This window comes from Pelmatolapia mariae, linkage group LG10_11 (genome assembly GCF_036321145.2).
Source record: "Pelmatolapia mariae isolate MD_Pm_ZW linkage group LG10_11, Pm_UMD_F_2, whole genome shotgun sequence".
NCBI lineage: Eukaryota > Metazoa > Chordata > Actinopteri > Cichliformes > Cichlidae > Pelmatolapia > Pelmatolapia mariae.
The window spans coordinates 62,661,619-62,685,889 of NC_086236.1; the positions used below are offsets into that span (position 1 = coordinate 62,661,619).

Below are 24,271 nucleotides of genomic sequence, written 5' to 3' on the forward strand. Positions count from 1 at the left end.
TAACTAACGCTAAATAACAATATTAAAAAATTCCATAAGATGATTGTAGGGGAGGGGTTTCTCTTTTATATTTAGTGTTGATTTATTTTAGCAAATAATACAATTTTGATAAAAAAAAAAAAAAAATCACTAGCAACACACGTGTTTCCAGACATTTTATATATAAAAACAATACACTTTTTAGATCAGAGACATGAAAATACAAATTGTTCTTTTTAAATAAAATATACATACATTAAAATTTGTTAGGCTTCTACATATCCTCAATGATATACAATAAATTCAGCATCAACTGATCACAAACTTGGTTTTGAAATAAAGTGATTAGAAATAAGAAACATCACTGACAGTAATAACTCTACATAGTTACACAAAGAGGATATCAAATCATTACAGTTATTTCAAATACTGGACGTTTACAGTTTTTAGTGTTCAGCTTCAGCAAGGGGGACAAGCCCTCCATCTAGGAGGAGCTTTGGGTCAGGAAGTGCTGAAAGAACTCCTGAGTCTTCCTCTTCTCTGCAAGATCCTGCTTCGCAGGTGACTTCAGAAGCAAGGAGGCAAAAATGGTGGCTATACAAAGAAAATATATTGTTCATATTACACAGTATAGAGAAATCATTCATAAAAACAGTGTCTGGAATAATTTTGACATTTCAAGGAATGTAACACAGAAAATGACACAAAATGTAATAAACCAGTGGTTTTAAATAGATACATTTCTTTTAACTGAAGTTCATTTTCCTGCTATACTTTAGTTCACAATCAACCTTTATTTGGTGGAACAGATTAGCACAAAGGACATCTTTACACAAGTCCCCAGCTTTACACTGAGCAACAAAAAAAGTCAAAAAGTAAAATGTTGCCTAAAGCACAAAGTAGTAATAACACATTTATAAACCAAAGGAACCGCTTGCTTCATTTTCTTACCCAGGATGCTGACATCTAATCGATTGCTAGCAGAATTCTTCAAAAGCTCACGGAGAAAGGCAGCTAAATAGTTGAACACGTTTTTATGGCACTGAGGTAGCATGGAAATAACCTAGACACAAAATACAATACTTTTAACTTTTAGAATTTAATGTAGGATTAGTAGAAATGGGTGACTAACTCTGTTCTTTTTTTTCTTACTTGCTCACACTGGCTGGCACTGGTGCAGCATTCAAGGCAGCGTTGGTAAAATGAGTAGGGAACCACAGGCTCTGGGAGGGCATCTAGGAACAGAAGCAAGGCCTCTGCTACTGAGTGATTACTACCCGCTGCAGGTCAAGAGTAGCAGGGTCAAGGTAGCAAATTTTAAGAAAAGCATTTACATATCACATAAAAGTACAACATAAATTATACTTAAAAAACCCCCCAAAAACAAACAGTATTACATTCTAAGCATCATTCAAAACAACATGTTTGCAATTATATGGATTAAACAGCAATACAGAGTATTTGAAAAATCAAGCTTATTAGCTTATTAGTTTCTGTAATAAGCTATGGTCATCTAAGGTCCCAACTTTCAGACCCAATTTAATTGCATTTAAATCTTGATTGTTGAGTATTACAGGGCTGCTAAAACCCATCCACTATAGATTTAATGCTCTTAAGATAACATATGTACTGACTGTGCTCTGTGACTTCTTCAAATATTCTATAAGGACAAACAATATTTTTCTGCTAATTTTATTATAGTTTTGGAAGGATACGGAGGGACTCTGGCATCCCTGTGTCAAGGCAATCCCTTATTTCAGCAAATTCACTCCGGAGTCCAGGTTGCTGAAATATGTCTTCCTGCAAATAGAGGACAACACATTCAGACTCGTTCTCTCATTATACACCACAGATTCCCTTCAGCTAAAGAAATTATTTGAAGCACAGTGGATAATGCAGCAGAATAAATTCATTGCAAGGATCTTCATTCAGTCTATTTATCCTTAATCACAAAAAGCTGGCAGGAAGCCAAGTGTAGTGCAATTCACATGAAGTGGACACTATAAAACAAAGTAGGAGCATAGTATTGTTTGATTTTATTACAACACTGTTACATCACCATCAATTTTCTGACCTGTTTGATTGCATTGCGGAATAAGTGATCCACCATCATCCAAAGTTCTTTAGGAATGTCAAGAGGCTTTTCAGTGTTTGCTGCATTCTCATTTATAGGTAACTCTGCCTGATATTGAGAAGGAAAAAAACCCCCAGAATGAAATGCAGTTTAGTTAAAGTAAGCTTAATTAGTCTCAAATCCTCAAAACTACTATAATGAAGCCTCTGAGGCAACAATGAATACAATAGAGGTATTTCAAGTGAGCACTAACCAGTTGAAGGAGGGTCTCTTGTGGAATGTCTTGAATGGGCTCCCTCAGCTGACATAGTGCATGGATAGAAGTGCCATAACAGCTTGGCAGGTAGTTTCCCGTCACAGAGATAAAATAGTCCTTGCCCCGCTCTAGATGGAGCACCAGGATGTCTTCAATCTCCTGCTTGCCAGAGTTAAGCTCAGGTGCTGTTGTGCGATTTACGAAAACCTCAAGGTCAATATCCACAGAACCACCTAGATATTTAGAGGGAAGCGCAAATTAAAGGGAAGGCTGCTCCAGTCAGGTGTTATGTTATACTGTGGTCATAACAAGTGATTATGACGTAGTACTCTTTGATGATTTCAAAGACACTATAATAAGCATAATCTGTCAGTTCAAAGGAGTCTGCCACTTAAATCCAAGTCAGTCTCTTTCTATATGACCAGGCAAATGGATTAATGTTTTATTAAAATTAAATTTGTTGGTTTTACACAACAATGACATGTTACTCACCCTGAGCAATAAAGCCTTTGGGGGGGTTGGCTGTGAGCCAGAGCTTGCTGTATGTGAACTCATTCGGCTTTGGAATAAACTCAAACTGACATGGGACCTGCCCGTCATTCAAGAGGCTCAACGTCTCTGCCTGGTGCTGCATGAACTTCACATCCTTGAAGTGGAACTGAGAAAAAAAGAAAAGGGAAGAAAAAAAAAAAAAAGCAAAAAAAAAAAAAAAGCAGATTTATGAGGCAAGATAAAAAAAAAATTTTTTTTTCCTTCAGGTCATGTGAAGCTATTGTATCCTTTGAATGTCTGCATAATGCACTCTTTCATTATTTTTTATTATTATGTATTTTAATTAAATGTCCGGGAGAATCGTAAAGTGAAACTTTACCTCTCGCTTGGACAAGGTTACAGATGGAATGCATTCATTCTCCAATTTGTCAATATCACGTACAATTTCTTCAAAGGTCTTCTTATAATCCTCACTATTTATCCTCTTGATCTGTAGGATGAAGAAAAACAGGATTAAGTAAACGCAAAGAAACAATGTATACTTAAAAAAAAGCCACTAAATAAATAAATAAATAAATAAAAGCTCTTCAGCTGAATCATTTACCTCAATGATGAGCAGGGAGCTGACAGGTTTGTGGTCACTGGTCTTCAGAGTCATGTGACTCTGGTAATGCTGTTGCTTTATGTTCTTTCCTCTCCACAGGATACGATCGCACCACGCAGGGACACGACATTTTTCACTAAGTTCAAAATAAATGGCAAACATTAGTTCCCAAGTGTCTATTTTATTACAAAGCAATAAAACAATGAAGGCAGGAATTATCTCTGACTCCATTTATCCATTATCAAAATTAATGACACAATCCCTGCAGGGAGATTCTCTTGTGAGGTGTTGCAAGAGTACTGAATATTACACAACAAAGCTCACAGTTCAGGGCCACATCGGATGGCTAAACCAATTTATAAAGGTCACTGATGCAAATGAGATGTTGTAGTGTTTTTCCTTACATTGCCCAAGTCAATTCTTAGGCAATGTAGCTCTTGTACACACACTCGCTGGCCACTTTATTAGGTATACATATTCAACTGCTTGTTAACGAAAATATCCATTCAGCCAATTACGTGACAGCAGCTCAATACATTTAGGCATGTACAAGCTTATAACAAGCATCAGAGTATGGGAAAAAAGGTTTGAACATAGCATGGTCACTGGTGCCAGAAGGTTTATTTGGAATATTCCAGAAAATTGGGAGCATAGTTTAAACCTCACAACCTACCTGAGTATAATTACTAACACTGTCCATCCCTTTATGACCACAGTCTACCTATCCTCCTATGGCTGCTTCCAGCAGAATAGTGTGTGTAACAAGGAATAACGCTATGTCACTGCATTCAAATGGCCTCTACAGTCACCAGATCTAAATCCAATAAAGCATCCTTGCGATGTGGTGGAACTAATTTGCATCACTGATGTGCAGCCTACAAATCTGCAGCAGTTATGTAAAGCTATCATGTCAATGCATAAAAATCTGTGAGGAATGTTTCCATCACCTTGTTGAAACAATTAATGCGTGACACTACTAATGTGTACCTAATAAAGTAGCTGTGAGTGTATTTAACAAACATTTTATCAAAAAACAAAATGGAAAAAAACTTTAAACACAGCAGAGCTTTCTAAACAGTCTTAACGGTCAAAAATCACTCTGCATTGTCTTTGCAATACTGCAGTCATCAACCCCAAGCCTGACATTTCTATTATAATGCTACTGTGGTATTCTCTTGAGGCTATCCTTCAGTAAATACTATGGACAAAAACCAGAGTTAAGCAGCTCTGAATAGAGAGATAATTGTTTGCAGACTAGGAAGCTCCAACCATTTAACAATTGATGAGACAGAAATGTCTCAACAGAGAAGGAAAAGAAATGTGGGCTGACCTGAATCACTGGTGTGTCACAAAAAATGTGATGATAACACAAGCAGCTATAGTGTTCAAACTACAATGATAGTATGTCTGCTACTTCTTTCTGTTATCAGTTTACCTTTTGCTATGAACACTGACATGGAATGACGTACAATGCCTCCATGTGAGATTACCTTGTATCCCAATTGTCAGAGCCAGTGTCATATTTGTAGGTGGGCTGGAAATCAATCTCCCCCTCCTCAAATCCCACAAACACAGCCTTCTCGTCGATCTGCCTCTTGAGCTGATGACCACATGCAATGGGTAAATGTCACTGCTCACAAACACGTTTGAATAGAAAACACACAAGGAAACCATAATTAATATTACCTGATCGAAACTGTGTAGAGTTTCAAAGTCCTTCTTGCTGATGAGATCCTTCACGTTGTCAACTTCAAGCTCACTAATTCTGTAGTTGAGGTCCCCGATCCATAAAATAACACTGATTCATAAACAGAACACAAATTCAAATCAAATAGTCATAAATACGAGAAACTTGATTTGTATGAACAGTGTCAGCAAATATGTTTTAGGTTTAAAGGACTGCATGACACATTCTCAAGTTAGGTCGCCAAACTCTGGATTCGGATTAGTGGCACAATAACTATGTAAACATTCCAACAGAAATGTTTAAATTTGATTCACAATGTAAATTTTAAAATGACGGCTACTTACTCGTGCTTCATGATAGTGAGTGGCGCCTGGGTGGGGTCAGGTTGGCGAAACTGGAGACGACTGCAAATATCCTTATAGTCCTGATTACGTCTCTCATATTCCTCAACATGAGCAGCAAGGTGGGAATTGACCACGCAGATATCAGAGTTGTGGAAGCGAAAACGGATTGCCACAGCTCCCTTGTTTCCCTGTGAATCAGTAATTGATTAGAATGTTAAGAAAACACTGAAACACCTCTGCAAACACTAAAATAAAATAACTAAATGTTTTTATTTACTATGATTTTACTCATCTGCTACACAATAAGGCAATATTATGCAAACAATTTCATGCTTGGCATGTTTTGGCTAGTTCTTGCTGCAATTCATAAACTAGTGTCCCATTACTGCAGGAAAGGATGGAGTGACCTTACACAGCTCTAACCCCCTCCCACTGGTCCCTAGCCAGCCATCTGCTCTACTCTGCAGGGACTGCTAAGTAAGCACGGTCGCATGAGTCAAGAATAACCTTTCCTGCACCAGTGTATGAGAAATAAAGTTGAAGCTACTGTAGGAAGTGCTTCATGGATGAATAAGCACTGAAGTGAATAGTTCACAGGAAGTAGAGATGCCTTTTCATCAACACAGGAGATTGCTTGTGCTTAAAAACTGCCTCATTTATTGCCATTTGCCAAAATGGCAATAAATGAGGCAGTTGTATGGCAGTTGACAGACACCATCATAGCATAAGCCCAATTTTTGTTTTCTTTCATCCTTTCAATTTTCATGTAAATGCTAATACGCAACACTTCCTGTTTATATGTATATTATGAGGAAAATCATTTCAATGTGGAACTAAAACAATGCTATTGACATAATCTAAAACAGAAAGGCAGAATGTGTACAAGGACCCACACCCAAGCACTGCAGAATATTTGGCAATTTATGCAGTAAAACCAGCCTGTACTAGTTCCTACATCATTTCTAGCTGAATATAAATGCTAATATAATTGTGGAATATGTCAACTGATCTGGGTGGGGGAAATCCCTCAATAATATTAGGGTAAAATGAATTTTTCCTGCTGCTTGCATAGCTTGGCTGATAAGCCTACATGGTCAACTGACAGTAAGCTCAACCCAACAAAATATAGGATTTTTTGGGATCCTTAAAGAATGTTTTCCCTGTGCCAGGTCCTTAGCCCACAAAATGTTGAGAACCCCTGACCTAAAGCTCCTGACTCTATATGGTTTATTTCTAAACAGGTGCGCATTCGCTGTCAAAATAAAAGACGCGCACCAGATAAGAAGTATGCAACGCGCGCTTGCGTACATAAGATTTTCTGGAGGAGGACAGACATTTGTTTAGAACTTAAAGATGTCGAAGAAGCAAGCTCCTTTAAGCAATTACTTTGGTGTTCCTCCACCTCCAAAGAAATGTCAGAAGGAGTCTGAACCGCAAAAGAAGCGCGTATTCTCGGAAAAGTGGTTGCAGGAGGTGAACTGGCTTCAAACAAATGATGAACGCACAGAGATCTGGTGCAGAATATGCCGTGAAAATCCCACTCTAGCGGACAAAAACAGTACCTTTTATATGTACGCAAACGCGCGTTGCAACTTCTTATCTGGCGTGCATCTTTTATTTTGATAGCGAATGCGCACCTGCGGACCACTTATGTGCACCCCTGATTATAAACCCATAGGCAATATGGAATCATCAATTAACCTGACTAAATGCATTGCTTTTGACTGTGTGAGTACCCTGGAGAGAACCCACACATGGGGAGCACATGCATACACCACACAAAGGTCCTGGCCAGATGCTGGATTTGAACCCAGCAACTACTTACTCTGAGGCAACAGTGTTAACCGTCACGCAACCAAATCCCGTGGTCAGACACCACAGACATCAACTTAATGACTTTGCACAATACCAGAAACCTATATGATGACTTATGCACAAAGAGAGTTTGAAATACTGTCCTTACCATCCTCCCCATGATGCCAGTGCCTACAGTCTCAGCCTCCACGTCTGAGATGAATTCTGCATGCTCCTTCTTCACAAAGAAGATCAACATAATGCCCACCAGGCGCACCAACTTCACCTGCAGAAACAGACCAACAGTATACAAATGATTTCTTGCGGTTAAATGAAAACATTTTTGATGTTGCACTGGAACTCAAAAGATGGTGTAGCCACAAGACATGATCACAGATGCTTTAGTGCAGTTTCTGTTGCTTATATCAGCACTTTGTCAGTGTCAACTACTAGGAACAGTAAAACGGAAGCGGAGAATCACATCTCAGAATAAGACACAGTTGTGTATGAGGAGCGCAAAGTACTTCATAATAGCTTTAACTTATGTAAGAGTTAAAGTGTCAGAAACAGAGCAGCCAAGTGTGCTTTAGTCAGAGAACTCGCAGTGGATGCAGAAAAAAAAAATCCAACAAACTGACAGGATGGTGACCTCACATATATCATGTAGAGTTAAGGAGACTTGAATAAAAAAAAAACAACCAGGGCTATAAAAAGAGGAAGCTAATGTGCTGGTCGGCACTCTGAGAATGAGGAAGCACATAAAAGTGAAGACAAAAGACAAGAAAAAGAGGCAGATCAAAAAAGTAAGCTAAAACCTAAGGTGTGACTAAGCTTATGAAAGCAACAGGGATATAATAACTCCTATTAGAAATAAACTGAGTAATAATCGATGTAATAAGATTGTATGATAATTATTATTACCACAGAAAGGTGGTGCTAGAAGTTCTTGAAACTGTAACGCATGCATTGTATCAGTTCCAGGAATCTATTTTAAAGTGTGACTGTTGCCCATGTAGAAGAAAACCAAACATGACCTCTAAAATGAAGAACAGTGGTGTGAATAGTGACGTTCGCAAGTCTGCTCAAATATCAACTAATAGCGATGAACTACAAGATGTGAGGGAGAAAAAAAAAAAATCCTTACTAAGGCATACTTGGCATCTGGATGCAATGCCTCAGACACAGCTTTTGTCCACTCCGGTTCCTTGGGGGTGTCATTGAAGAAGAAAGCCTCTTTGCTGAGGTCAAGCTCCTGAAAACTGCAAAAAAGGACAAATGGTGAAACTTTAAGGGTTTGATTTCCACTTCATCCAGAAGTGCTATGGCACTGACTAAACTTTTTGGCTCCTTAACACCAAAGCGGTAAACTGAAACAGGCCGGATTAGTGGATACACAGTGCAAAAATCAGTGGGCAGGCGTCTTCAGCACTTAAAACTGGCTCAACGGCTGCATGCATCTGTCAGAGGTTTGAGGAGTAAATGTCTGTCTTTGTAATAGGATTAAGCGGAGCAGTGCACAGCTATTCTTCAGCAGGAGAATATGACTTACCCCACGCAGTACATGTCAGGGGGCTCGGGAGTGCAGCTCAGCCAAGGACGGAGGCTTTCCTTTGGTGCCTGTCCGTTCACATTGTATGTGCCAAGAAAAAAGCTGAAACAAAAGAATGATGAAAAGTGAGCACAAAACAAAGGAATAAAATTATAGCTTTGATGGGCTCCTCCTTTGCCCCCCCAGTGGTTTCCACTTTAGGAGGCTAAAATGGTGAAACAATAATGTCAGTCTATATCAAGCTTATGCCCTGCTGCTTCATTGTAGCAGTGACTCATTTCTAGATATTTTAATTCTTTTTTTTTTTTTGCATGTTTAAGAGCACAACTGCCCTTTTGCAGAAGTAACATTTATTAAAATGAATAGGAGAAAAAAAAAAACTGAAATGAAAGCAATTGCTTTCAAAGGTAAACCAACAAATACTGGAAGAGTCCTACATGTAATCCTCCACCAATCCTCAACCTTTTTGTCACTGATCAGGATTTCTCTCAAACTCCTTTGTCAAGTTTTCCAGTTTGCTTTTGACTTCTTCAGTTTGTGTCCGGACACACAGTATCCTGGGTGGGCAGGTGTCATGAGGTTGGATAACCAATGGTCAGCAACTTTCTGAATGACGGCAAACAGGCAGAAAGTAGTGTCACCATCTAGTTTCTACTTGTATCAGACATTAGAGGTTGTGAAATAATCAACACTGTTACAATAGTGTGTTACAACACTTTGTAACACAACATATACAGATGACCAGTGGGTGTGGCTGTGGAGCTGCAATGCCATATTAGCCAGTTAACTACATAAGTGCGGCTAAATAATAGTAAGTTTCTGTTTGACCGCATCATTGATGCAAGAAGACTGCAATCATGTGGACAAAGAAATTATGTTGGGGGATTTGGGAAAAACTAATAAAACAAACAAAAACAAAACAAAACAAAGAAATCCCCAACAAAAAACAAGTTTCTTCGTTTGTTTTCATCACAACATGTACAGATATCTCCAATTAAGCTCCTTTTCCATTAGGACCTACTCGGCTCAACTTGCCAAGACTAGACTTCAATCAACTGGTTTTCCATTACAATCAAGTCCAACCTAATGTGCTCGGCTGTTGTTACAACAACGCGTCCGAGCGGCCCTTGATGTAATTGGTATGTGACACAAACGCCATGTGCTGCTCAGTCTGTGGCTTTTCCTCAGACTTGGGAACCACTGTGTTGTTTTTGTAGCAATTTCTTTCTTCTTCTTTTTTTAAATGGCAGTTTTGATGTTCGTGAACGAGATGCTCTCATAACTCATCAAATGATGACACTGATCAGCTAATCAGTGGCAAGCAGTCTGACGAAGTCCCATTTTAGTACCTGCTCGGATTGCTTGGAGCCCCGGCCGAGCAGGTCCCATTTTAGTACCTGGTACCGTGACCTAATGGAAAACCCTGAAAAACGTGGCGAGTCAATCAGAGTAAGTACTAATGTACTCATGGAAAAGGGGACTTAGTGTCATGGCTTTGCTTTATTTTATAGCTACAGGCTGGTAACTGCAGATTTATCAGATGGTCTTTGTCAAAGGCGTTAGCAGATAGATAGTAACACTATCTTAAAAAAAGAACACAAATCAATGACCTAGTTTTTAATCTTTAAAAAACTACTGTAAATACTTTATAAAGAACATGCACATAAACAAAACCATTAAGATAAATAGAGCGGTTCCTGAGTCTGAGGAAAAGCCACAATCAAAACACAGTGTTGAAACAGAAAGAATAAAAAAAATGCAAAAGACAAATCCTCATTTCCTGTATTTAAATAATCACTATTATACAAAATTATTGCATAAAATGTACAAAGACAAACACATAAACGTCTTGTGATCACTGAGCAGCCTCACTGCAACTTAAACGGAATACTGAAGGCAACATGCCGTGAGAAATCGTGAGAGGGTCGAGCCCTTGCCATTTACATCCCCATTGAGGTTTATTCTACAGGTCCAGCTCAAAAAAAAGGCAACTTCCTTCAATTCAATGTGCCATGTCTCTGACCTTCAGGCGGCTGCTGTTTTCCAAATGCTCTTTCACAGGAGCAGCATGGGGCTTTTTACTTTGTGCTGACTGCCACTGAACCTTAAAACACTTTCTGCTTTAACAGCCCGAGCCTCAGCTAACCAGAGAGACGCTGAAACTATATTTACACAAAGGGAGCTTGGGACTGCTGCTTTTCTAAAGCTTTTATTCATAATATTCATATCAGCATGGATTTTTCCCCCCAGCGTGTCCCAACTATACAGTGTAAAATGAGACAAAAGCAGACAAATACAAGTGTGCAAGCACGATACTAAATGTCTGCCGTTTTTGATTAAAGGCACAACTCAAGCTTACTTCTTGTTAATCATATATGGCTTTTTAAATATGTCCAATATTACATATTTAGCATACCCTTTTACATGTATGTATGGGAAACAAACATTTCCCTTTGGATCTAACTCACTCATGTTTATCATATTCAAGATTCCTTCCATTATGGTTATAGCCATTTTCAGAGTGTTCAGAACGTCTGAGACAGTGCGGCTTAATTTAGCACGCAGCAAGACAAACCCACAGATGTTGACTCATGCTTTTTACATAACACTTCTATCATCCAAACTGTGTTAACAGTTACACTGTGGGCACAGAGTCTTCATGCATAAACCATCTTTTCCACAGATTTTACAACCTGTTTTCGATTTTCAAACTGAACATACAGCGAAATACAACTCTTGTTTAAAAATATCTGCACTCGCCTAAGTTTGAAACTTGGGAGAGTTTTTTTTTTTTTTAACTTTTAAAGCTTACAGTGTAGAGCTTAAAAACAAACTACTATAATGTACACGGTGTCAGGCTTAAAGTGACTTTTTTTTTTACTGCTTTAGGCTAACAAGAACAAACAGGAAAAGATCACATCACTTCTCTTTAGATTGGACTACCCCACCCAGAATACCAAGGCCTTATCATCATCATCAAGGAAGCATTTTTTGTTACCTTTTTTTTAAAATATTGATGATGCTTATGCAATATTCAGGAATTGTAAGATCACCAACATCTATATGCCTCTATCAATGAGCCAAACACACGTTTAATCAGGGCCACACTGGCACAAAAACCAATAAACAGCAACATACCTGTGATTTTCCAAGAAAGTGTACAGTTCCTCTTTTTTCAGCAGCTCACACTTGATAAGGTTGTCGCGCAGGCCAAACTGCGGCATGGCTAGTATGTGAGCTTTGTTTGATGGGGTGTGGCTGGAGGATCGCACCAGGTCATCCCGGTCCTCTCGAGTGGAGATGCCCAGGCTGCACAGCAGAGAAGAAATAACGTGTGTGATTTGAGATGGAAAAATTGAGTCACAGAGGGTTGTTTTCTTTTTCTTTTTTTTTTGCCGGGGGGGGGGGGGTGTTTAACCATTAGTGAGATGCTAGAAATGCTCATCTCCAGCTGTGTATTAACAGTCAGCATAGTCTTTAGCCTAAATGCATTAAGCCATACTTACTGGAGAGCTACAGTCTTAATGTACAGCAGTTCAACACAACAAAAACAACAATCTCTATTTCCAGGTTGTCAATATGGGATGAGCCAAGTTGAGAGGAGAAAATGTAATATGCCCATATCATGCAGTCTTCCAGGAACATCCTGAAACTTAACTCCATCATAGGGAATAGACATTAACTCAAAGCAAAGCAGGACCGAAAACAGACACCGAGTTTGTCTTTGTATTCAAATATAACTGTATTAGTGTGGGTATAATGCAAGACTTCCCCACCCTTGAAAAATTATGAAAAGATTCTCAAGGCCTCCTCACCTATCCTGGTTGGCAGATGCTCTGGACTTCTGTGTGCCACCGCTGGAACCCTTCTCCTTTTCTGAAGTTACTTTTTTGTCTGATGATTTCTCTGTTTAGGAAAAGCAAGACAGATAAAACACATTCAGAATGGTTAATTACATGATTGCAGGACAGTTATGCAATCATGCAATTGTATGTATGTATGTATGCAATTATAACTGCCTGCACAGTGAACCACAAACAAAGTACTATTTTCATTTAGCCAGTTAAGATATTTTTATTAATATATTGATAAACTCATATTTCAGCTTTTAAACAACCAAAATGTAAGAATAAAATTAAGCTAAATGTGAATAAATATAAGTCAATCATAAAAATGCCAAGTCAGAGCTTAGTTGTTGGGGGCAATTGACTGAGGCCTCCTCCTGCAGATGGATACGGTTTCTGCATTCCAAGTAGCTGGATTTAATGGCTGAGTGCGAAGTATTAGACAGCATGCCCCTGTCTCCCGAAGCTTGGCAGGCAAGACAGCTGGCTCCAGTGAAAGGGAAAGCCAGGTTCTCTGAGCAGGAAATTAAATTCTACAAAGTTATAGTAAGCTACATTAGACAGTACAACGCAATGACCTGAAAGAGTAGATACAATCTACATAAAAAAAACACAACATTGAATTTCTTTTCTCAAACATTGTGTCAAAATGACAAACTTAAAACCAACTGGTCTCTTACTGTTTTTACAATATATGTGTAACTCTTTTCTATGTGCAGCATTTGAGACATGAGAAAGAAAAAAAAAGGAAATCATATTTATTTAAAACACAAAGGTCAAAGAAGTAAGACAACAAAGCAGACAAGGCATAAACCAGTGAAACAAAAACAATAATAAGAATAAGATAATAATTTTAATAAAGTAAAGCAAAAATAAGTGCTAATAAAACTGGTTTAGATTATTTTCTTTTTTTATTAGACAAGTCTTTTGGCAGAACAACTGCAGCATCAAAGTCTGCTCTTACTTTCACCTCAGCAGGCAGTTGATGTCACTTTTTCTGCATCGTTGTTTTAGGAAATGTCACTCTAATTACCAATAAGACAGGTTGTGACATGTGCACCAAACCCCAAAAAAAGGTCAACATAAAAAAAAGGTGCTGAGAGTTCAAGCCATTTTAAGCCCTATTTAAAAATCCTTACACTAACACGCTAACATTTTAATTAAAAACAGCAACTCTGTTGTTTCAGTCAACAAGAAAACCCCTTTATTTGACTGACAGAACTTCCAGCAAACTGTGAAATTGCTCTTGAAAACACTACAAAAGACGCTCTTCTTGCACACACAACCCACACGCAGCTGTCAAACAGCACTTACCCAGTGTCACACAAAATGCATCAATAAATAAAAGTCACTGGATGTGTATGTCCATTCTACTTCACTACAAACTTTTGAATACCTGCTGCAGTGCAGACAACTTTTGAAACAAATCTTGTGGCATTAAATGCACACAAGCTACTGACTGGAGATCTTATCATATTTCTGCATTCTCAAATCAGCAAGGAAATGACTGCAAAACCTTGTGGCGTTATACTGTTGTATGCACCTTATTAAAGACATACAAGTTTTTTTTCCTCTCTCGCTTAAAGTACAGCTGCTTATCTGTTAGATGAAAAAAACAGTTAAAAACGGTATAACCAGTATGAGGCTATGCGTTTTAAAACATTATATGGTACATCCTGCACATGCTTTAGTATCTTTAACCATACAGCGGAAATCCAGCTGTATGACCTCTCGCTCACTGCATTTGTCACAGGATGCCTCTCTATATGTGTACAGCTACTCGTAGCATAAATGGCAAACTCTTCTATCAGGGCTCTCTTCCGTATTAACGCAGGAGTATCTTTACAAAGTACAACCGGCCAAAGTTCATCATTACACTGCTTCACAAGCAGAAACACGTCAGATTGCTCATATGAATTATTTTTTTCTTTTTAATACTTAACTGTAAATTTCCAGCTGCTTAATAAACGGTTGGAGCGTCATATATTTTAATTGGATGACATGCAGACTTTTCTTTTTGAAGGCGAAGCAGACAGTAAACGGAGACCTATAATAACAGAGAGAGCCGCTGGGAACAAAGTTTACAGGCAACTGATTGAAGCTAACAAGCTATATCGGCTAAGAGGATAAGTCGGGAGTGAATGGGTGAACGTGGAAATACCCTGACAACCAGTGCAAATGGCTCAAAATTCAAGACAAAAAAAGAGCCTCTCGGTGAACGACACAACAGTCACTAAAACGTGTTGTTGCAACATTTTTCCTAACAGGTGTTCCACTTCTTTTAAAACCACACAATGACGACTGATATCGCGGTGGTGAAGTCTGTGCTAGTGCTAGCTGTTGTTCTTTTTAACCGAGCGCCTATGATTCTATGATTCGCGGCGAAAAAACAACGTATCGAACACATTGCTACATGGATGTAAAATTACCCAGTTTCACCGATAAGCACTTAAGCTAATGAGGCTAAAGTTAGCATTTGTTGACAGGAGAATTAGAACTGCACGCTAGCATTAACTAGGAAGCTAGCTTATCTCAGCCGGATGGCAGGGACCCCGGCGTTTCTTTCACCTCCTCAAAATCAACAAATGAAACCAGGAATAGGTTGTTTTTTTTTCATACCAAAGTCCCTCATCTCCATAGACATCTCCATGTATCGCTCCCACGCATTCTGTGCAGAAGACCAATGTCCACTCAGTCTCAATCTTGCCTGTACAAACGCTATAGTAGTGGGAGGAGTTTACACTCCCACTGCTGCAGAGATAAGACACCGAAACAAACCTAATCGACTATGCAGATTGAAATCGGAAAACTCAACAACATTGCATTAGATTAGGAAGATGAAATATATAAAGAGAGATACATATTTTTTAAAAATATTTTTGTTTACTTGTTATGTACGTTAGTGTGTTTGTGTGGCACTTGACTGACAAAACATGTTGCACGCAGAGTTTTACGTGGTATCACATGCTGTGTGATTTGTATATGTTCATTCCATGTTTTGCATACTTGTCAGCAGTAGCATGCCAGTAAAACAGAATGCACAAGCATAATGATTGATTAATCATTATGTTGGCCCTGTGAGCTCTCACTCTTAGTTTACTGTGGTGCATTGAATGAAAAAGGGACAAGTTAAAAATACAGGTTATTCCTGTGGTTTTCATGCTTTGTCACGTCTAGATGTCTGCTCCTTTCAACTCACGTTCAGATGGAGTCAGTTGAATTCAGGGGAAGTGGCATTTGCAAAATTGGATGTAATTTATGATGCAATACTGACACGCAAAAACTGCACACACGAAAAGACAAAATGGAGAACACGTCCCAACATCCGCTGCACAGATGCTGGTGGACCAATTCTAGTGCAGTTCATTTTACTGCATAGGGAGACGTTGGCAGACGGCACATACAAATTAAAATAAGGTGAAAAACCTGTTTTTCCGTGCTGGTTGAGTTTAGTGAGAGTTGTGCCGATGGGTGCGAGGGCTTGTTTGACAACTCTCCGTCCTCTACTGTCTTTGTGGTACTTGGTAATCCAGTCAAACTTGGGTATCTGTGTGGGAGTCCTGCAAACATCTGTGAAAAAAAAGCAGGGAGGAAAAGAATGATAAAAGAACTGTAAATGATTCTTGCCTTAATGAGAAATTCGACAAGGGCCTGGTGTGCGCTTTAAGGCAACACGAAAAATGTTAAGAATGAGAAAAGTTGCATTTTGCAACTTTATTTTAAAGCTACCACCTTAAATTCCTTGTCTTGTTTTCATAGTAAATTGCCTTGTAAGTCAACCTCCATGGTTAAATTCACCTCTATGGGCTCACCGTGAGAATTTTTCTTTTTAACAACAGGCGGCATGCTATTTGTTCTTTCCATCACCGGTCTCCCACAGCAGATTAAAAGCCTTTGGGGCTCTACTTGGAATACTGCAAAAAAACCCACATCAGTCTTTGCTTGTGTTCATTTGGGACTTCCACCATGAAAACGGCGAACCGGTGGGAAAAGCGGCACATCCATAACAAAGCACACCATCTTTGACCTTTAACGGCCTGACACTTTCAGATGAACAGAAAGCAGGCTGTAAAATTGTGGTGCAAATTAACTAATAAAAAGGAAGTTAACTGTTGTCATGTCCAATTTTCATGTCCCATTGCTAAAAGCTATGTGCACAAAAATTAAGTAAGAACAGCGTATACTGTCCAAACTCCACCCTTCCCTCTCTGCCTGCTAGCAATTATCGCACAGGGAAGTGTCACCACCAAAACAGCAGTAACCTGGAGTCTTTTTCCAAACAGATATATTATGTGGTTTTACAACATAATATAACCTCTATGTTATTAACTCAATAGGTATTGTTTCACATAGGTTACTACAGCAAAATATTTGTGCTTTTTCACACTCTTCTTCACTTAAGATTCAAATGACCTGTCTTAAACAAATAAGATGCTGGTGCTACTGCGAATTAATACTTGATTCCAATGAACCGACAGCTTTCAAAGGTTATTCTTGTTTCTTGCTGGATATCATGTAAACACATCATATAGGGGCTAACCTACCACTCCACGCTTTGTTGACTTCGCTGAGGAAGAGACGCGAGTTGGAGCCAAAAGGAAGTTTGAGGTCTAATTCTTCATCCTTGTAGCTTATTCTAACTCTGGTATCAGCACCTAAAATCAGAAGAAGAATGCAGGGGGCGAAAACAAGATGTTCATTATCGTGTGGTGCACCAGTTATGCAGCTTATTTCTAATTGGGCTGTAATGGAAACTAGCGCACTCACCCACAACCACAAGTTCCTCTGGTGAGGAAACTAAAAAGATTGTAGTATGAGAAATATGTTTCAGAGAAATTACCGTCAAATTATTTTTGATTAGGTACACTGTTAAAATAGCATAAGGGAATATTTATTTGAGATGAGCTAAAAATATTTAAATACTATTCACCTGTGACAACTGCAAAGTCGAGGGAGATGGGTATTATGTCCTCCAGCAATACATCGTCAGCAGTAATTGCCATTCTTCGATGGGTATAAATAAAGATTCTGTAAAAACATTACATTGTAATTTTAAGATTTGTTTAATGAAGTCTGTATTTCAGTTAGTTCTCTGCCTAACTAGAGCTAACACATGCACACTAAAAATATCCCTACAGAGCATGACTGTGGTACCTTTGTCAGGCAGGTTAGTGTAACTCTGTAGTGTACAGTGTTATGCTGTACTGCTGCCACCCACTCTTCTTAGAAAACACTTTTTAGACTGAATTCAAACAAACTGCAAAGAACTCATATCAGAGATATTTTTTTTCCCACCAAACCACTAAAACTTACGCATGCTCGTTTGCAGACTCCACGAGCCCCAGCAGTCTGCTCTCTGTAGTATCATCAAAGAGGACATCACATTGGACAGCATGATTACGTTTTAGTTAAGGAGAAAGATGTTGATTACACTTCATGTTTAATATCATATTTATCTGCCAGAAAAAAATTACCTTTCAGCAAAGTCTACTACAGTGGGGAACATGAAATTGGATTTCTATTCCTTACAAGTAACTATTGCACTTTTTACAGTATTTCTTCATTTCACAGAGTAATATCAAAAGTATAAACCAGTACATCTATATGTCAGCATATAAATAAGGCTAATAAACATATAGAACAAATTTCCTCTCCCCGTTTACATGCAACAATTCACGTTCTCCTCCTCCTTCTGCTTCTCCTTTAGGGGCTGCCACAGCAGATCATCTGCCTCCATGTCATCTTATTCCTAGCATCCTGTTTTGTCACACCAACACTCTGCATGTCCTCCTTCACAACATCCATGAATCTTGTGGTCTTCACCTGGAGGGAGCCTCGCAGCACCATCTTCAAGACCCTTTCCCCTTTTGCTCCAAACCAATCAAACTGAGCTGTGCCTCTGATATACTCATTTCTAATCCTGTCCTGGTCTCTCGCAACAAAAATCTTTCCAGCTCTCAGCTCTGTCTTCTGACTTTTTATCAGTGCCGCTGTCTCAAAACCATATGTCACTTTGGATGGTTTACCCTAGGTATTTAAACTACCTCACTACCTCAACACCTTGCATCTTAGACCTGGCCCTCTCTCATTCTCACAAATGTATTTGATCTCGCTTCTACTAACTTTTATTCCTCTTTTCCCGAAAGCATACCTCCACCTGCTCCCTACTCTTACTGCAGATCACAACGTCTGCAGTAACTGTTAACTTGTCTATTTCCATTGCAAACAAGAAGGGACTGAGAGCCGATCCATGATGCAATCTTACCCCCACTTTGAACCCATCTGTTACTCCTACTGCACACCTCACTTCTGTCTTGCTGTCTTCATACATGTCCTGCATCACCCTCACATACTTCTCTGCCACTTCTGACTTCCTCATACAGCACCAAAGTTTCTCTCTTGGCACCCTATCATATGATTTTTCTAGACCCACAAAGACTCAGCACAACTCCTCCTGACCGTCTCTATCAGCACTCTTAAAGCAAAAATCGTGTCTGCAGGGCACTTCCTTGGCATGAAGCCATACTGCTGCTTCCCAAACTCCTTATGGTATTATGCAACACTTCATGTTATTATTTATAATACATTACCATATTATTAAAAGAGGAATGACAGTAACAGTAACTACTCTCTGCACCTTGTTTTGAAGACATATTTTTATGCACATCTTACTTTAACACAATGACAGTGAAGTTATAGGATCGCCAGCACTGACAACAAAGACAAGGCACACAGCTGCCACCTTGTGGACAACATGTCTCACTACAGTATTGAGTACATGTTACCTATTTGAAGGAACTGCTGACTAGACTAGCTTTTGATCTAAAAGTAAAAGCACCAATAAACTCCATGTGCACTCAACTGCAATGCCTGGATAGACGCCTAAGTAAAGCTACTCTTTAGTCAGAAAGATGACAGCCAAGTGACACAACCCAACAGGCCCCATTTCGAGCTCAGCAGACAGAAAAGCTGTCGCGCCAGTCAAATGTGGGTTTTTTTGGACGCATGTAATCTATAGTTTGATTCGCTGGTCAACCACGAACCAATGCGTGTGAGTCAGGAAGGATACCATGATGCAGTTTTCTTCCCTTTCTAAAGTTTCTTGAATTGCGACGGACTGATCCATAGTGTTGACATTCAAGCTTGCTGGGCGACAACTTTGGCACCACGCTCTCCAAACGAAAACCCACTCCGTGGAAACTCGAGGAGCTCAGTTATTTCTCTCTGAAGTGGAAGCGCAGCGCAATGAAAGGGAGCGCAGTTGCTCCGCGGAATCTCACATTATTCCTTTTCGACCCAGAAGTTTTTCTTCTTTCCCCCCTTCCTTCGCCGCTGGCCCAGCCCGACCCAGTCTGCCACGCACTGATTCAGGATCGCGCTGTACACCCAGTGTGACGTCACTCTGTATGGTTCGCAAAGGCCTGAAGCTGCTAACTCAAAGGCGGTTATGTCTTGCAACACCTCGCACTCCTCAGAAGTTGTATCAAAGCTTTTTGAGGAAGTGTTCATGACCCCCGGTCAATCAACCGGAAGTGGTCTTTTGAAATCCATCGATTGCGTAATTCGTTTTTCCAAAAATATTGTATTGCATTTACATCTTACTTTTGTCAAAATGGACTACTGTATTACTGTTATTAATATTATTTAATTATTTATTTAATGGATCTTGGAGAGTTAAAATTTAAAAACTGTACAGGATGTGTGTAACGCTGATTTTTTTAAATTATTTTTTTAAAAGCTGCTATCACAATACATGATAATATACTGTGATAATTGTACTGTATGTACTTTTGCACAGTTTGCACAGGACTGTACTTTGTGCAGAGTACAGTGCTGTATGTGCAAAATACATAGAGCACATAATGTGTAATCGCCTCTCATTTATGTATACTTTGCTAGGGAAAAGGGAAATGGTTCAGTGATTTCTTGAATCATCATACTGTACTGCAAACAAAGCAAAACATAAAACAAAGCAAAACAAAAACAGAGTTTGTACAGTTCTAATGAGCTCTAGTCAGTAATTGGTATAACTACCTTTATTCTTCAACACAGCCTGAACTCTCTTGTGCGGGTTTTCTTGTTATTTCTTTAAGCAGTCTTCAGGAATAGTTCCCAGGCTCATTGAAGGACATTCAAAGCTCTTCTTTGGATGTTGGCTTCATTTTGTTCTGTTCTCTCGCAATATGATCCCACACTGCTTCAGTAATCTAGAGGATGTAAATCCATGACTGATAGCGTTCCATTGTGTGTGTGTTTTTTATCCCTGTTTTTAATGCACTGGCATTGTGATATTGACAAATGAAGCTGTTGCCAATGAGGCAGTTTCCAGATATTGCTGCATGCATGGTAAATCACCATGCACCAACTGAAGCTTCAGTGAACAGTAGATGGATCAAGTCAAGGTCCAGATGTCTTTGGTCCTGTGCCAGGTCTTTGCTGGATTTTCCCTTCTTTTTTAAGGAAACCATTTTCAGATACTGTTCATCTGTGGCAGACAGTTGTTTTTTTATAGGCCTGCCACTTCTTCTTTTATCCTCTGCTTGTCCAGTTTCCTGATTTTTTTTTTTAGTACAGAGTGTACATTAAGGGATATAGAAATTTTTAGCTAACAGTCCATTGGGAAATGTAAAAGTTTTTTTTATGCCTGTCTTCAGCTTTTTTATCAGCTAAAGAAAGATTATCTTTTCTTGACAGGCTGCTAGTCTGTTATGTGCAGACACAATACTGGTTCATCCATTGCTTTTGTTGACTTTTTTTTAAATTCTTGAATGATTCATATGTCACAGTTAAGTGGCTTAACAAACAAACAAACAAACCAACAAACCAAAACATTCCTCTGAAAGCAGGTATACTGGACTGAAAATGAGGGAAATAGCAGACAATGTCCAAACCAAATCCCCGGAACACCTCCCAAAAGACCTTCAGAAAGCCTGGACAACTGTTGCTCAAGACCAGATTTTATTTACAATAAAACATAGAAAACATATCAGCAGTTTGACCTGAGAAAAATGTGTAATTTTAAGAAAAACATAAGGTCATTTTGAATTTGATGGTAACAACACATCTAATTGCAGTGTGCAGTTTAGTATAGTCTTGTTGAAATACAAAAGAACTTGAGGTCATCTGGATAGGAGGATATGTTTCTCTTAAACCTGTATATACCTTTAAGACCAATCCAACTGTCAGAAATGCAGGTTTTTAAACTCACCGCTGATCACAAACACAGTGGTTTCTGTGCTCTTTAGGCTGGATCATCTTACACGTTTTCCAAAAAGAATTTCAAAATTCATCTGAACACAGAACAGTTTTCTGCTTTTCCTCAGTCAATGAGCTTCTGTCCAAAGGAGATGCCAGCATTTCTGGATCATGTTCACATATGGCTTCTTTTTTGCATGATAGAGCTTTAACCTGTATTTGTCTACGGTATGGTGAAATATGTTCACAAACAATGTTTTCTAGAAGTCTTCCTTAACCTGTGCAAAACAGCCATTGAATAGTGATCTTCAGCCTTGGGCTTCACGCACAGTAAGTTCTTTGAATTCTTAGGATTTTTTGATGACATTATGTACTGTAGATGAGATATTGAAATTTTAAGTAGAGAAACATGAAATTGTGAAATTATTCCACAATTTGTAGACAGTTTTTTGCAGTTTAGTGGAACTCTTCTTGTCTTTTCTTCTGGAAAGCTCTGCCTCTCAAGGGGGCTCTTTTTATACCCAGGCATCTTACTGACCTGTTGCAGTTAACCTGGTTAGCTGTAAAATGTTCCTCAAGCTGCTTCTTTTTAGTACCACTTACCTTTTCAGCCTTTTGTTGCCTCTGTCCCAAATGTTTTGGGACGTGTTGCTGCCATAAAATTCAAATTACTAATTCATTGAACAGCTTATAACTTAGACATGTAAAACATGGCTTCCCATCTAGCAACAGTCAGTATTTTTTGTAATGTAAAACTTGTTCTAAAAAGTAACAGGTAACTGGAGCTATGGATAAAAAATTAAAAAAAAAAACACACACACACACAAAACAAGGGAATTTATGTGATTACTTTATGAACTTAGCCGTAGGTTGAGGGAATGTAGACTTTGCTAAACCGCGATCCACTAAGTACACTCTGAAAGCTGTAGTTGGGGAAAAACTTATCAGACATATTACATAAGATTTATTTTATTCTAAGGCATTTTTGATATTGTACAGTGCACAAAACTAGAATTCACATATTCTAATTTCATTTAGCATTGATGCGACATGAATGTACCACAAAATATACTTTGTAAATCATATAGTAAATGTAGCTCAGTGTACTGACTTGCATATGTCATTAATGTTACATCTATAGGAATTATTCAACAAACCTTCAAAAGACAACTCCCTGTTACGCACAACATTTGTGTTTTATAAAGTGCATATAGTTGTGGCTGCATTACTACAACAAAAGCTTGAAGAAGAGATTTCATCTTATATCAATAATGGCAATGGATAAGGACATTTCAGAATGTACAACAAGGTACTTAGCAGTTTAAAATAACTTAAAAGTTTATTTTACTTTATCAATCTGTTGCTTATGAAGATCACTTGTGCCCTACATGTGAACTGATATGATGGCTGAGCTGCTTCTGGCTTGTTTTTCTGGATTCCTGAAAATAGTATTTCATAGAGAAATACTGTTCAAAGCCATTTCAGTGGTCTGGAACCAGACATAAACAGGACTGGAAAGTTTAAACAAGAAACACAATCAACATTGCAATTAATGTTTTTCATATTTCCATACCTATACAATTACATATGAATATAAAAATATTCATATGAATATCTTTTCTACATTTTCTTTGTAACTTTGGAGAAACTAGGAGTTACACAAAGCGCTACTTACCTAATAACGCACACAGCAATTGAGCAAGCATGTTCTCAAAGCAGAAAAGCAATAGCAACAATACAAAGTAAGGAAGCTATCAGTTCTGTGTGAAGATATGGACCTCTTGTGGCAAAAGAGGGAACATTTAGTGTGCCATTTAACCATAGGCAAGAGGTCATTGTGGCATTGCAGCACTCCAGATTACATGGAGGTTTGGTAGAAGCCTTGCAAGCAGTGTAGCCAGTGCAGTTGGTGCAACCCGCTGTCCATTTTGTGGCAGTATCTGTAGACTCATTTTTCAGCTGCAAAGACAATGAGTGAGAAAGATCGGTGTAGGACCTATGAATGGTAAAAACTGTAAATATGAGGCTAATGAAGTTTGTTTATTCATGCTCATAAAACGTATCGTAGAGGTACCTCTTATGTTTGTTTTTCAGATTCTTTTGTATAAACAATTTATTCCTTAACCGATTCAAATAAAAAACTATTTTGAGTTCATATTGGTACATTTTATGCCCCCTGGTTCCCTTTTCTTGTATATTCTCCAAATTTTGATAAATTCAGAAAGTAAAATCATAGATTTATAACTGAGTTTGTGCTTAAGCAAGGATAGCATGAAGACGGTGTATGTCAGCTTTAAAAGCACTAAACAAACAGAAATATGAGTGTGTAGAAGCTCAGCAAAAACAACTGCAATGAGGCTGAAAAAATTAATGAATGTTATATTCATGCTATTGAATGTTCTTACCTGACAATGTGGTTCTGAGGAGGAACACGTTTGTAGCATGGTAAAAC

The 24,271-nt window shown here is 38.6% G+C and overlaps 1 protein-coding gene across 3 annotated transcripts; it reads right to left on the bottom strand.

The window, feature by feature from the left end:
- Positions 1–144: 144 nt before the first annotated feature.
- On the bottom strand, positions 145–20,088 carry inpp5b (inositol polyphosphate-5-phosphatase B). 3 transcript variants are annotated; one of them, XM_063488010.1, is made up of 23 exons: positions 19,695–20,088; positions 17,938–18,018; positions 17,555–17,652; positions 17,392–17,421; positions 17,169–17,279; positions 16,051–16,194; positions 12,595–12,685; positions 11,918–12,088; positions 8,780–8,881; positions 8,375–8,489; positions 7,400–7,516; positions 5,437–5,624; positions 5,092–5,203; positions 4,896–5,005; positions 3,406–3,541; positions 3,181–3,291; positions 2,802–2,967; positions 2,307–2,542; positions 2,054–2,161; positions 1,695–1,779; positions 1,132–1,259; positions 931–1,042; positions 145–573 (listed from the first exon to the last, which is right to left on the bottom strand). In XM_063488010.1, exons 1-23 carry the CDS (start codon positions 19,748–19,750, stop codon positions 464–466), a joined length of 2,718 nt encoding a protein of 905 aa, XP_063344080.1. In that variant the 5' UTR covers positions 19,751–20,088; the 3' UTR covers positions 145–463. The 3 variants fall into 3 exon arrangements, with proteins under 3 accessions (XP_063344080.1, XP_063344078.1, XP_063344079.1); XM_063488008.2 differs by lacking the exon at positions 19,695–20,088 and having other exon boundaries at positions 17,938–18,011; XM_063488009.1 differs by lacking the exons at positions 16,051–16,194; positions 17,169–17,279; positions 17,392–17,421; ... (1 more) ...; positions 17,938–18,018; positions 19,695–20,088 and adding an exon at positions 15,244–15,353.
- Positions 20,089–24,271: the final 4,183 nt, after the last annotated feature.